Source organism: Lipotes vexillifer, unplaced genomic scaffold, assembly GCF_000442215.2.
Source record: "Lipotes vexillifer unplaced genomic scaffold, Lipotes_vexillifer_v1.1 scaffold3427, whole genome shotgun sequence".
Classification (NCBI taxonomy): Eukaryota; Metazoa; Chordata; class Mammalia; order Artiodactyla; family Lipotidae; genus Lipotes; species Lipotes vexillifer.
In genome coordinates this window covers 54,339-66,429 of record NW_006778738.1, presented here as the reverse complement: position 1 = coordinate 66,429, position 12,091 = coordinate 54,339, and the positions used below count along the sequence as shown (strand labels likewise).

Genomic DNA, 12,091 nt, shown 5'->3' with positions numbered 1-12,091 from the left:
GAACTCTGACCTGGCTGGGGAGGGGTTGTGCTGGGAGGGAGGGATGTTAGGATTTCTCTGGCCTGGGAAGTAGGTGGGGCGGGGGTGCCTCAGGGCTGGGAGGCATGTGTGTCCATGACTGTGTGTGTGTGGGATTCTCTGCTTATCTGTTGACTGTGCCACTGTGGTTCAATATTTTGTGTGTATTTGTAAGTGTGTAAATCCCTCACAGGGCAGTTGTGTGAGCATGTCTGTTATGTGTGAATACCTGGGAGTGTCTGTGCAAAGGTGGATCTTTCTGTACCTGTGTGCTTGTTTGAGTATGTATCAGCCTTGTAAGTGTCTGTGCACGTTGTGGTTCTGTGTATGTGTGTGAGGTATGTATTCGCGAGTGTGTGCATTTGTGCATCTGTTGGTGTAGTAATGTATCAGCTTTGTGACCATGCATCATGGGGATATGTGAAGTTGCATGAGTGTGTTTGGGTATTTAAGAGCATGCACCTGTGTATCTTTGTGCGAGTGAGCATCTGTTATATGTGTGTGCCCCTGTGTGTTGGTGAGTGTGCAAGGGTAGATCTGTTATAGGTGCATGCACCTGGGGACACGTGGGTTTCAATGTTGTGTGTGTGCATCTGTGTGTGCGTGTACAAGGGAAAAGGCAATATTGTATGTGTGGTTGTGTGTTGGTGTGTCAGCCTTGAGGGTATGTGTCTATACTGTGAGTCCATTTTTGTGTTCACGTTGGTCTCTGGGGGTGGGGTTGTGTATGTTCAAATACATATATTCAGGATGATATGCGCACATGTGCCTGTGTCCTTGACACGAGGCTGACCCCACTTATGGGCCCAGTGAATTGGGGCCCATGTGGCATGACTTGTGGTATGCTGGGATCCATGGATACAAGTGTGCCCACATCCTGGACCAAGAGCCTGTTGAGGGCAGGGGGACCACAGATCATGCTGCTGTGTCCATGGAAATCCAGATGGAGAGTCGTGGGTTGTGGGCCCATGTGGGTTTTGGCATGTCCCCACATGTTAGTGTGACAGTGGTGTGATGGTGAAGATGAGAATCTCTGGTCCTCCCCCAGCTCCTGGTACTGTTCAGGTCTTTGAAGTTGGGGGACTGGGATGTGGATTCTGGAAGGAGGAGGCTGGGAGCCTAGAATCCTGGGTTTGAAGGAGGAGAGGGCTGGGGGGCCAGAGTCCTGTGTCTTGAGAAAGGAAGGAACTGAGACCTGGACTCTTGAATCTGAGGAAAGGGGAGTGTGGGGTTCTTAGCCTCTTGAGCCCCCAGAGGACAAAGGACAAAAGTCCTAGACTCTTGGGTTTTGGAGGGTGAACAGTCTTAGGCCCAGACTCCTTGGTTTCCAGAGATGACTTCCTGGGTCCACCTGAGACTATGCAGAATCTGCAGCAGGAGAGCTGAGAGAGTGATCACACCAGGGACTTCCTTGGCTGAGATGGTCTCTGAGGCAGGTCTCCGGAGAGGAGCCAGAAGAATGTTAACAGTGTGGTTTTGTTCCTTTGCAGGTACTGGCCCAGGCCCTGATTCCCTGAAGAGAGGTGAGTGGGGGTCCCACAGGCTGGGGAGAGAGATGTGGAGTGACTGGGCTTGTTCTGAGCCAGCTGGAGGCCTGGAACACTGCCTTGTATGGATTTCAGTGGCGGGGACCAGGTGCCCCCCAGGCTGGGGGGGTAGGGACAAGGTCAGGAACATCGTGTTTGGGTAAGGGCTCGAAAGAACCATGGCATGGGTGGTAGGTGGTGGTCTCAGACCTGGAGGCATCCCCTTTCAGGATGAGTCAAGTGGTCGGAAAAGGGAAGTTTCCACATATCAGTAAAGGATGCAAAAGGGTTTCCTGACGTGATATGACCCTGCATTTGGAGAGTGGCATGGATATGGTTTACCATTGTGTGTGTGTATGTGCATGTATGTGGGAAAATCTCCTGATACTCAGACCTGCTGGTGGTTGAGAAAAAGCCAGAGAAAACGATAATTTAACGCTAATAGCAACTAACATTTATATAGTGTTTACTCTGTCAGCAACTACTCTAAGCATGTTACAGTGTATTATCTCATCTAATCCTCACAATAATCCTGTGAGGCAGGTGCTATCATCCTTGTTTTACAGATGAACACACTGAGGCACAAAGAGAGGAAGTCACCTGATTAAAGTCACACAGCAGGGAATTGGGGTGTGAACCTGGAAAGTTTGGGGCCAGATTCTGTCCGGCAAGGCTGCACTGCCTCTCGATGAATGTTAGCTATTTTCAGTGTTATTATTACAGTTTCAACTTGAGTCCCACCCAAGCTGTGGGACTTCCCGTTGCTTAGATTGTGGTTCTGAGCCCTAGAGACCCTACTACCAAGCAGGTACAGAGCTGGGCCTCCTACCTTGGGAGCGCCACCTCCCAGGCCAGGGTTTTCTGTCCGATGTAGAGCAGTGTCCTGGAGGGAGTGCAAGACAAATTAGTGGGGGGCCTCAGAGATGGTGGGATGCCCTGGCTTTGCCTTTTTCTCTCTTCAGCCGCATCACCGTCTCCCTCAGTCTCTCTCTTTCTTCCCGTCTTTATCTGTCTCTATAACACTCTTACTTTCTCTTCCTGTCTCTCCCCCTCTCCATCTCTGTGTCTCGGTCTCTCTTTTCTGTGTGTGTCTCCTCCACCCAGTTTTTCTGTCTCTCTTTGCTTCAGTCTTACTGTCTCTTCACCTTTCTTTCAGATTCTTTCTCTTGTTATCTCTTTGTCTCTCTCTCTGAATCTGTCTCTCTGTAACTGCGAGTCCATCTCTCCCTCCCCCTCGTCTCTGTCTCTTGGTCCCTTCTCTGTGTCCACAGTCCCCCTCCCCATGGGCCGAAGGATCAAGGCCACATCAGGTCACAGGCCCCAAATGCAGATTCCTGGGAGGTGGGCCAGCAGGGACTGGGGCATGGGGTGGGGTGAAAAGTTTCAGGGACCCCCCCTTCCCATCCTTTTCTCTTCACCCCCCACCCACCCTGTGTTGTGATAGGAGTTGACATGTCGTGGGCTGCAGCTGCCGCAGGGGGAATCCCTGCCGGAAGGTTTTGCCTGGAGCAGAGGCACAGCCTGATTTTGTGTGTGTGTGAGTGTGTGTGTGTGTGTGTGTGTGTGTGTGTGTGTGTGTGTGTGTGTGTAGGCATATATGGGGCCTTGTGTTGTGCCCACTAATGTGAGCATGAAAGTCTGCCCCCTGTGTGGGAGCTCAGCAGAGCCCAGGATGAAACCAGCCTCAGAGAAAGACTTCTCAAGACTGAGCAGGGAGACTGATGTGTTTTTCTCAGCCTCTCCCACCTTCAGACCCCCTCTGCTACAGCCAGAGGTTGCGGGGGGTGTATTACCCTTAACATTTACTGAATACTTACTGTGTGCCAGGCCCGATGCTCAGTGACCCCTATGAGTGAGTTCACTGAACTCTTGCAGCAACCCAATGAAGACAGTACAATTATCAGACCATTTTACAAATCAGGAAATTATGGCCTAGTTAGGGAAAATCATTGGTTTGGGGTCACAGAGCTAGCAAGTTGGGGAAGCCAGGACTTGAACCTGAGTCTATTTGATCTAAAGCCCTTGCTCTTAATAATAGTGCACATTTCTATCTCTGGCACATATTGGACATGATGAAAATAATAATAATTATCCACTTACATGTATTGAACACATTTTATGTGCTGGGCACTGTTCTGAGTATACCATGCTCATTAATCCATTTAATCCTCACAGAGGTAAGGCCTGTTTTTATCTCCATTTTACAGATGAAGAAACCGAGATTCAGAGAGGTTCAGACACTTGCCCGAGGTCACACAGCTAGTAAGTGTCAGAGCTGGAATTTGAACCCAGGGAGTATGGCTTTGAAATCCATGACTTTAAGCCCTAGTCAGCAGTGATTTTTCAAAATATATCATGGGTAGTGGAAGACACAGGCTGGGCCAGATGACATCCCTCTGGTTGTGAGATTATAAGAGGTCTGGGAGCTCCTAGAAGAAGGGCAGAGGTGGGTAGGACACTCAGAGGTGGGGCAGTGGTAATTTACCAAGCAGCAATGGAAATACTGTTATCTATTAACAAGTGCATGCCAGCTGATGATCAGTCTTGTCACTGTTCTAAAGGACCCGCTTGTCAGGAAGGGAGGGATCTGGGTCGGACTCCTAGCAGGAAATCCCAGGGTGGCCAGGCTGGTGGTCAAGCCCTACGCCTGGGTGACCCTTCTCCTTCCTTGCAGATCTCACCTCCCACTCCTCCCGTCTTCCCCCTGCACCATGGCTCCGGGCCCCTTCTCCTCGGCGCTCCTCTCGCTGCCGCCTGCTGCCCTGCCCTTTCTGCTGCTTCTCTGGGCGGGGGCATCTCGAGGCCAGCCCTGCCCCGGCCGCTGCATCTGCCAGAACGTGGCGCCCACGCTGACCATGCTGTGCGCCAAGACCGGCTTGCTCTTTGTGCCTCCGGCCATCGACCGGCGCGTGGTGGAGCTGCGGCTCACCGACAACTTCATCGCGGCCGTCCGCCGCCGAGACTTCGCCAACATGACCAGCCTGGTGCACCTCACCCTCTCCCGGAACACCATCGGCCAGGTGGCGGCCGGCGCCTTTGCAGACCTCCGCGCCCTCCGCGCCCTGCACCTCGACAGCAACCGCTTGGCGGAGGTCCGGGGCGACCAGCTCCGCGGCTTGGGCAACCTCCGCCACCTGATCCTCGGCAATAACCAGATCCGCCGGGTGGAGTCGGCCGCTTTCGACGCCTTTCTCTCCACCGTGGAGGACCTGGATCTGTCCTACAACAACTTGGAGGCCCTGCCGTGGGAGGCCGTAGGCCAGATGGTGAACCTGAACACCCTCACGCTGGACCACAACCTGATTGACCACATCGCCGAAGGCACCTTCGTGCAGCTTCACAAACTGGTTCGCCTGGACATGACCTCCAACCGCCTGCATAAACTGCCCCCTGATGGGCTCTTCCTGAGGTCACAAGGCCCTGGGCCAAAGCCACCCACGCCGCTCACGGTCAGCTTCGGCGGCAACCCCCTGCACTGCAACTGCGAGCTGCTCTGGCTGCGGCGGCTGACGAGGGAGGATGACCTGGAGACGTGCGCCACCCCTGAGCACCTCACCGACCGCTACTTCTGGTCCATCCCCGAGGAGGAGTTCCTGTGTGAACCTCCATTGATCACTCGGCAGGCAGGCGGCCGGGCCCTGGTGGTGGAGGGCCAGGCGGTCAGCCTGCGGTGCCGTGCTGTGGGTGACCCTGAGCCAGTAGTGCATTGGGTGGCACCTGATGGGCGGTTGCTGGGGAACTCGAGCCGGACCCGGGTCCGGGGGGATGGGACACTGGATGTAACCATCACCACCTTGCGGGACAGTGGCACGTTCACTTGCATCGCCTCCAATGCCGCCGGGGAAGCCACGGCACCGGTGGAGGTGTGCGTGGTGCCTCTGCCTCTGATGGCGCCCCCACCGGCCGCCCCACCACCTCTCACCGAGCCTGGCTCCTCGGACATCGCCACACCTGGCCGACCTGGTGCCAATGAATCTGGGGCTGAGCGCCGGCTTGTGGCTGCCGAGCTCACCTCCAGCTCCGTGCTCATCCGCTGGCCAGCCCAGAGGCCCGTGCCTGGCATCCGCATGTACCAGGTCCAGTACAACAGCTCCGCAGATGACTCCCTTGTCTACAGGTGGGTGCTGCAGTCCCAGGACCTCCTCCCACCCCAGGGGCCCTCCCTCCCATCTGCCGGCTCACTAGGCCTTCTTGCTCAGCTGGGGTTCTAGATGGGTATGTAGAGTGGTCTCCGGCTCTCATTTGCCGTATTTTCTTCTCTCTCTCTTTCTGTCTTACTATCTTTGTGTTTTTTACTGTGCATTTCGCATATCTTCGTTTAGCACCCACATGAGCCAGACCAGGGCTGGGCACTGGAGTTATAACTGTGAATGCACCCAGCATGATCCCTGCTCTCACGGGGCTCATGGTCTACATCACTGCTCGCCAAAGGTGTCTGATTGTCTACCTTGTCAGTTAAACATTCTAGAGCATGAAATATACTCACACATATATATTTACAGTTACATTTATATTTGGAAATTATATACCAGTGCTACTGTATCAATACATTGGGTACATTATAGAAACAGAAAAGTATGAGAAAAAGATATAAATACAAATTATTTCCACCATCCATTGGGTTAGAAGCCATTGCCCCGGTGAGGACAGACACGTATGGTGTAGACAGATGTTAAAGAGTTACTTTCCCCCATCATCTGTTTTTCTCTTGTTCTCGCCATGTCTCTGTCTGTCTGTACCTTCTCTCCCTCCTGCCCTCATGAGGCACTAAGCCCCTGCTCTCTGCTAGGCCCTGAGCTGGGTGCAGGGAACACAGGGAGACCAAGAGAGCAGTCCCTGCCCTCAGGGACCTCATAGCCCAGAGGGAGGAGGCAGTACACGATGAATTAACAGCCTTGGCCTTGCGTTGCCTCTCCCGCTGGGTAGTTTTTGAGTGTGGCTCACAGCCACAGACCTGGCACACAGTGGGAGAGTTTGATAGGTGGTTGTGGACTCTGTGGACGTCTCTCCTTCATCCTGGCTCTGCCTCCCTTGGGCACACTGTAGAGTGCCCGCTGAATGCTTAATCCTGTGTTTGACTTCACTTGGGGGTGCCAGAGGGGGTGGAGCCATTTCCCCACCCGTGGGCAACCTCAGATCTTGGGGGTGCTCAGACCTGCACTGAGAAGTCTGCCTCTTGGGCTCCATCTTCACCTTGCCCAGTGTTCTCTTGGCCACGGTCCTGGCACACAGTAGGCACTTTCCCATTGTTGGTTGAATGAGTAGATGCCTCCCTTTTCTCTTGTCTCGGCCATCCTCATTTTCCTCTCTTTTTGAATCTGGTCACCAAACACTGAATAAATGCCTACTGCATGCCAGTTTCCATGCTGGGCCTGGGCCTACCAAGATGGATCAAACACTGGCCCAGTCTTACAAACATTAGGGCAAACAAATGAACAAAACAAAAACTTTTATAACGTTCTACCAAGGATTCTACTCCATTTGACCTTCCCAACTCCGCTGTGAGGCAGCCATGATCCCCCTCCCATTTTACAGACAGGAAAAGTGAGGCTCATTTGGGGGCAGTCACTTGCTCAAGGTCACACAGAAAGAGGCAGAGCCAGGATTCCAGTTCTTACCCTTCTAACACCTAATTCTGCCCTTTTTACACTGAACACATGTTTATCGAGCACCTACTGTTTGCCAGGCAGGGATTAGGGGAGATGGATAATACATTTCTGTAAACAGCTCTTGGTTTCTGTGACTCTCCACCTCTCTCTTTCTCTTTTCCTTCTCTCTCTAACCCATAGTCACTACATGATGGAGTGGAGGGAGGTTTACAGGTCCCCAGACCCTGCATGTATGCCGACGTTGGTGGCCCTCTGTCTCCAGCTGGGCAACAGACCCTGGGACTCTTCCATTCCCTGTAGGGCCACAGTTCCAATCCTCCGTCCCCCACAGCAGGCGCCTGTGCTACAGCACTGCAGGGGTTAACTTCCTCACTGCCGCCATGGGCGGAGGTGACAACCAACCAGAAGCCTGCTCTGCTGCTTGCTTGGGTCTTACAGCCAGTTAGAGACACATGAGCTCAAGCTTTCTTAAGGAGCCAGCCTCTGTCCTTGAAAAGGGGAGAGTCCCTAGCAACTGGTTATTTTGGGGGAAGGAGCGAAAGGAATCCAAGGCTCTTTGAGAAGGGATGATGAGAGGAAGAGGAAGACTTAGAGCCAGGGGCCCAAGGTTGGATGGGGTTGGGGGGGCAGTGGTCTGTGAAATGGCAGGCAGGGGGAGAGTCAGAGAGGTGGTTGGCCTTTATGAGGTGGTGAGGGCCTTACTTGAAGTCTTTCTGTGGGAGGACGGCTCTTGGTGGCGGTGGAACCTTCTGGAGGTGGAGGAACTGAGGTGGGTTTCAGGACCAGAAGATGGCCTGTGGAGATGGGGGCATGGCCTTTAGAGGAGGTGGCGCTCCTGCAGCATAGTCCCCACGCAGAAGAAGAGGCGGTTCTTGTCTCTGGTGACCCACTAAGAGCTTTGTGGGAGAGGAGAGCTTGCGAGATTGAGTGCATGCAAATCTATGTGGATGTGGCAGTCCCAGGTTAGCTGAGGCTGGACATGAAAGGGATGTGCCCAACAGAAGAGGGGCAAGGCCTAGCGGGAATGGCCTTATAGATGCGGAGGAGCACAGCTGGCAGGAGAGTGTGAGCCACAGCAAGGGTTACTGGCTAGCATCGTGTGGGACGCAAGCTGTTAGTGAAATCATTAAGTGCCAGGCTTTGGCTATGTTAACTCATCATACTTCACGTCATCTCTATGGAGTAGGAATTGTTAATACCCCCATTTGGGGGAAATGAGACACAGAGAGGTTAAGAAACTTGCCTGAGGTCACAGAGCTAGCAAGGAGCAGAAGAGAACTCAAACCCTGGCATCATGGCTCTCAGACTTTGTCAGCTTAACCACTTCTCTACACTGCTGCTCATTTGAGGGCAGGGGCCCATAGCAGGAAAGGAGCATGCTTTCTTGGCTACATTTGCCCCAAGTATGGATGAAACTTACCGGGGGGCATGATTTAGTGACTTCAGGCAGTATAGGGGCAGGGCATGCACAAAGTGGTTGCCTTTATTACCTGGACACGTGCGGGACATGCAAAGAGTGGACACGGTCCTAGGCACAGTAGGGGAACCATCTCCAGTGGACCGTTGTGGGGTGTGGCTTGGAAGGCACCTGTCAATCAGAAGGGAAGTGGCCTTTAGCCCTGGACCCTTAGTAGGTGGAAATATGTAGTTGAGGGGCTTGGAAATTGTCCCAGAAGATAGATGCAGCTACGAGATGTGTATAGCCAAGGATGTACAGATGAGGGGGAGTGGTCTGTATCATGGTTTCCCCGAAAGGACAAGAATGTGCAGAAGAGAGGAACTAGAAGAGCACCCATTGCCCCAGTAGGAGTAAGACGGGGTGTGAGGTGACCTCACTGTCCACTTGAGTGGGGGTGGGGCATGCAGGTAAGGGGGCGTGGCCTGTAGCATCCATCCCCTTAAAGGTGGGAATATGTAGATAAGAATGCTTGAATGGCATTTGTCCTAGTAGGAATGAGACACTGCTAGGGAGCATGCCCCTTGAGGGCAGGGCATAAAAACTGTAGCATTCCTCCCTGGCAGGGGTCAGGATATGTAGATGAGGGTAGATGAATGGCTAAAATTATCCTAGTAGGTGATGAGACACGGACAGGAGGTGGGTCTGAGGGTGGGGCATGCAGATAAGGGGCATGAGCTGTATCAAAGGTCCTGAGAGAGGGTAGGAATTTGTTGCTTGAATGGCTGCTGTTGTCCCAGTAGAGGGTGAGACACTGGTAGGGATGTATCCTTCGGTCCCCCCGGGTGGGACATGCAGCTGAAGCATCGTGGTTCGGAGTGGAGCTAACCCCGCGCTGATCCCGCCCCCTCCCGCAGGATGATCCCATCCACCAGCCAGACCTTCCTGGTGAATGATCTGGCAGCGGGCCGTGCCTACGACCTGTGCGTGCTGGCCGTCTACGACGATGGGGCCACAGCGCTGCCCGCCACCCGAGTGGTGGGCTGCGTGCAGTTTACCACGGCGGGGGATCCCGCGCCCTGCCGCCCACTGAGGGCCCATTTCTTGGGCGGCACCATGATCATCGCCATCGGGGGTGTCATTGTCGCCTCCGTCCTCGTTTTCATAGTTCTGCTCATGATCCGCTACAAGGTCTACGGCGATGGGGATGGCCGCCGAGTCAAGGGCACCTCCAGGTCGGCTCCGCGGGTCAGCCACGTGTGCTCTCAGACCAACGGCGCAGGCGCAGGCGCAACGCAAGCCCCGCCCCCGCCGGCGCAAGACCGCTACGAGGCGCTGCGCGAGGTGCAAGCTCCGGCTGCGGCGGTGGCCGTCGAGGCAAAGGCCGTGGCGGCCGACACGGCTTCCGCGGAACCGGAGGCGGTCCTTGGACGCTCCCTGGGCGGCTCAGCCACCTCGCTGTGCCTGCTGCCGTCCGAGGAAACCTCCGGGGAGGAGTCCCGGGCCGCGGCTGGCCCTCGGAGGAGCCGTTCTGGGGCCCTGGGACCGCTGGCTTCAGCGCCCCCCACTTTAGCTCTGGTTCCTGGGGGAGCCCCGGCCCGGCCGAGACCGCAGCAGCGCTATTCGTTTGACGGGGACTACGGGGCGCTCTTCCAGAGCCACAGTTACCCGCGCCGCGCCCGGCGGACAAAGCGCCACCGGTCCACGCCGCACCTGGACGGGGCCGGAGGGGGCGCGGCCGGGGAGGACGGAGACCTGGGGCTGGGCTCCGCCAGGGCGCGCCTGGCCTTTACCAGCACCGAGTGGATGCTGGAGAGTACCGTGTGAGCGGCTGGCGGGCGCCGGGATGCCTGGGTGCTGCGGACAAACGCCCAGCCGCCCGGACGCCGGGGCAGGACTCGGGGGACAAAGCGCGGAGCCAAGACGTCGGACTGCAGGGGAGGCGTGCCTTTCTCCTCCCTGGAGGGGGTGGGCGGCCTGGGCTGCGGCTCGAAGTCACGCCCCCGCGTTTAGGGGGGTTTGAGGGTGGGCCGCCGAGCTCCTCTCCCCCACAGACTTTAAGCCCCCCTCCTGCCCCTCCCCCCGCGCGCTCGCGGACCTCGCTGGAGCCGGTGCCTTACACAGCGAAGCGCGGGGAGGGGCAGGGCCCCCCGACACTGCAGCACTGAGACACGAGACCCCTCCCCCAGCCTGGGACCCGGGGCAGGGGCGAGGGACCCATTTCTTGTATCTGGCTGGACTAGATCCTATTCTGTTCCGCGGAGGCCTCCAAAGCCCCCACCCCCACCTCATTCAATTCCCTGGTCCCGTCGGGTCTGGCTTGGGGTGCCCCTTTCTCTGTTCCCTTCGTTTGTCTCTGTCCCGCCCTCTGTCGTCTCTGTCTTACGTCCTTCCCTGTTTGTCTCTTTATTTCTCTGTCCCAGTCATCTCTTCTCCCTCTGAACTCCCGTATTGCGTCCAGCCTCCTTGTCTCTCCAGATTATATCTCCCCAGTACACATTCTCCCGGGCAGGTCCCACTGGAAGGACCAGACTCTCCCCTATTCCTTCCTCTTAACCCCCAAATAAATCCCCACATGAACAAAATCCAAAACCAAATCCCCCTCCCTACCGGAGCCGGGACCCTCCGCCGCAGGAGAATTAAACATTTTTCTGTGTCTGAGGCCACTCTGCTGACCTCTGTGTGTGTCCATGTGTCTTGGGGAGGTTGAGGGCGAGGGTGACCTAGATTACAGCGTAAGGGCTCTTAAGTGAGACTGAAGGTAGGACAGCTAACTGGGCCCAGGAAGATTTGCAGACAGTTTCCTACCCTCTGAGAGACTTAGAGGTGGGGAATAATATGTCAAAAACAAAACAAACAAACAAAACCCCAAAGGCACAAACAATAGCTAAACCAAGCACTTAATTCGTTTAATCCTCACAACAGCCCTAGGACATCAGTACCATTATCCCATTTTATAGATGAGTAAATTGAGGCCCAGAAGTAAAGTAACTTGACCCAGGTCACATAACCAGAAGGTGGCAAAATTGGGTTTTAAAAAGGCAGGCAGTTTTCTGAGTCTTTAGTGCTGAGCAGCTAGGAAATATTCATTCTACACATAGGCATTGTGCTGAGCACAGCTCATCTCGGACGGCTGTTGGAGGCAGATGCATTTGGTCCCATTTTACAGACAGGAATCTGCACCCGAGAGCGGTGAAGTCACGTGCCCGAGGCTCCCCTGGTGAAGAAATTGGAGACTTGGCAGTTTGACCTCAGTATCTGTTCCTCACCACTACCAAATGTAGCCTGTGATGTCTGTGTCTGGAGGCTGGGCAATGGCCCCAAGGACCTTAGTTAGCTGAGCATGGGTATCCAAAGCCAGCCTAGTGGGGGAGGGGACGAGGGAAAGGGCTCATTGGTCATGCTGTCTGGAATCTGAGGGCTCTTAGGTAGAGAAGGGGTCTGCTTAGGGCGCAGGGCTTGGTGTGGGGAGGGGAGTTTCTCAGGTGAGGGTGTGGGCTGTGGCTGGGGAAGGGAAGTTGTTTTGGCCGGTTGCAGTGAAA

General features: G+C 55.0%; 1 protein-coding gene across 1 annotated transcript; it reads left to right on the top strand.

Annotated features, from left to right (window-relative positions):
• The first annotated feature begins 4,255 nt into the window (after positions 1 to 4,255).
• Positions 4,256 to 11,211, top strand: LRFN1 (leucine rich repeat and fibronectin type III domain containing 1). The gene is made up of 2 exons (XM_007451774.1): positions 4,256 to 5,661; positions 9,467 to 11,211. The coding sequence occupies exons 1-2, from the start codon at positions 4,256 to 4,258 to the stop codon at positions 10,374 to 10,376; spliced, it is 2,316 nt and encodes a 771-aa protein (XP_007451836.1). The 3' UTR covers positions 10,377 to 11,211.
• The last annotated feature ends 880 nt before the right edge of the window (positions 11,212 to 12,091 follow it).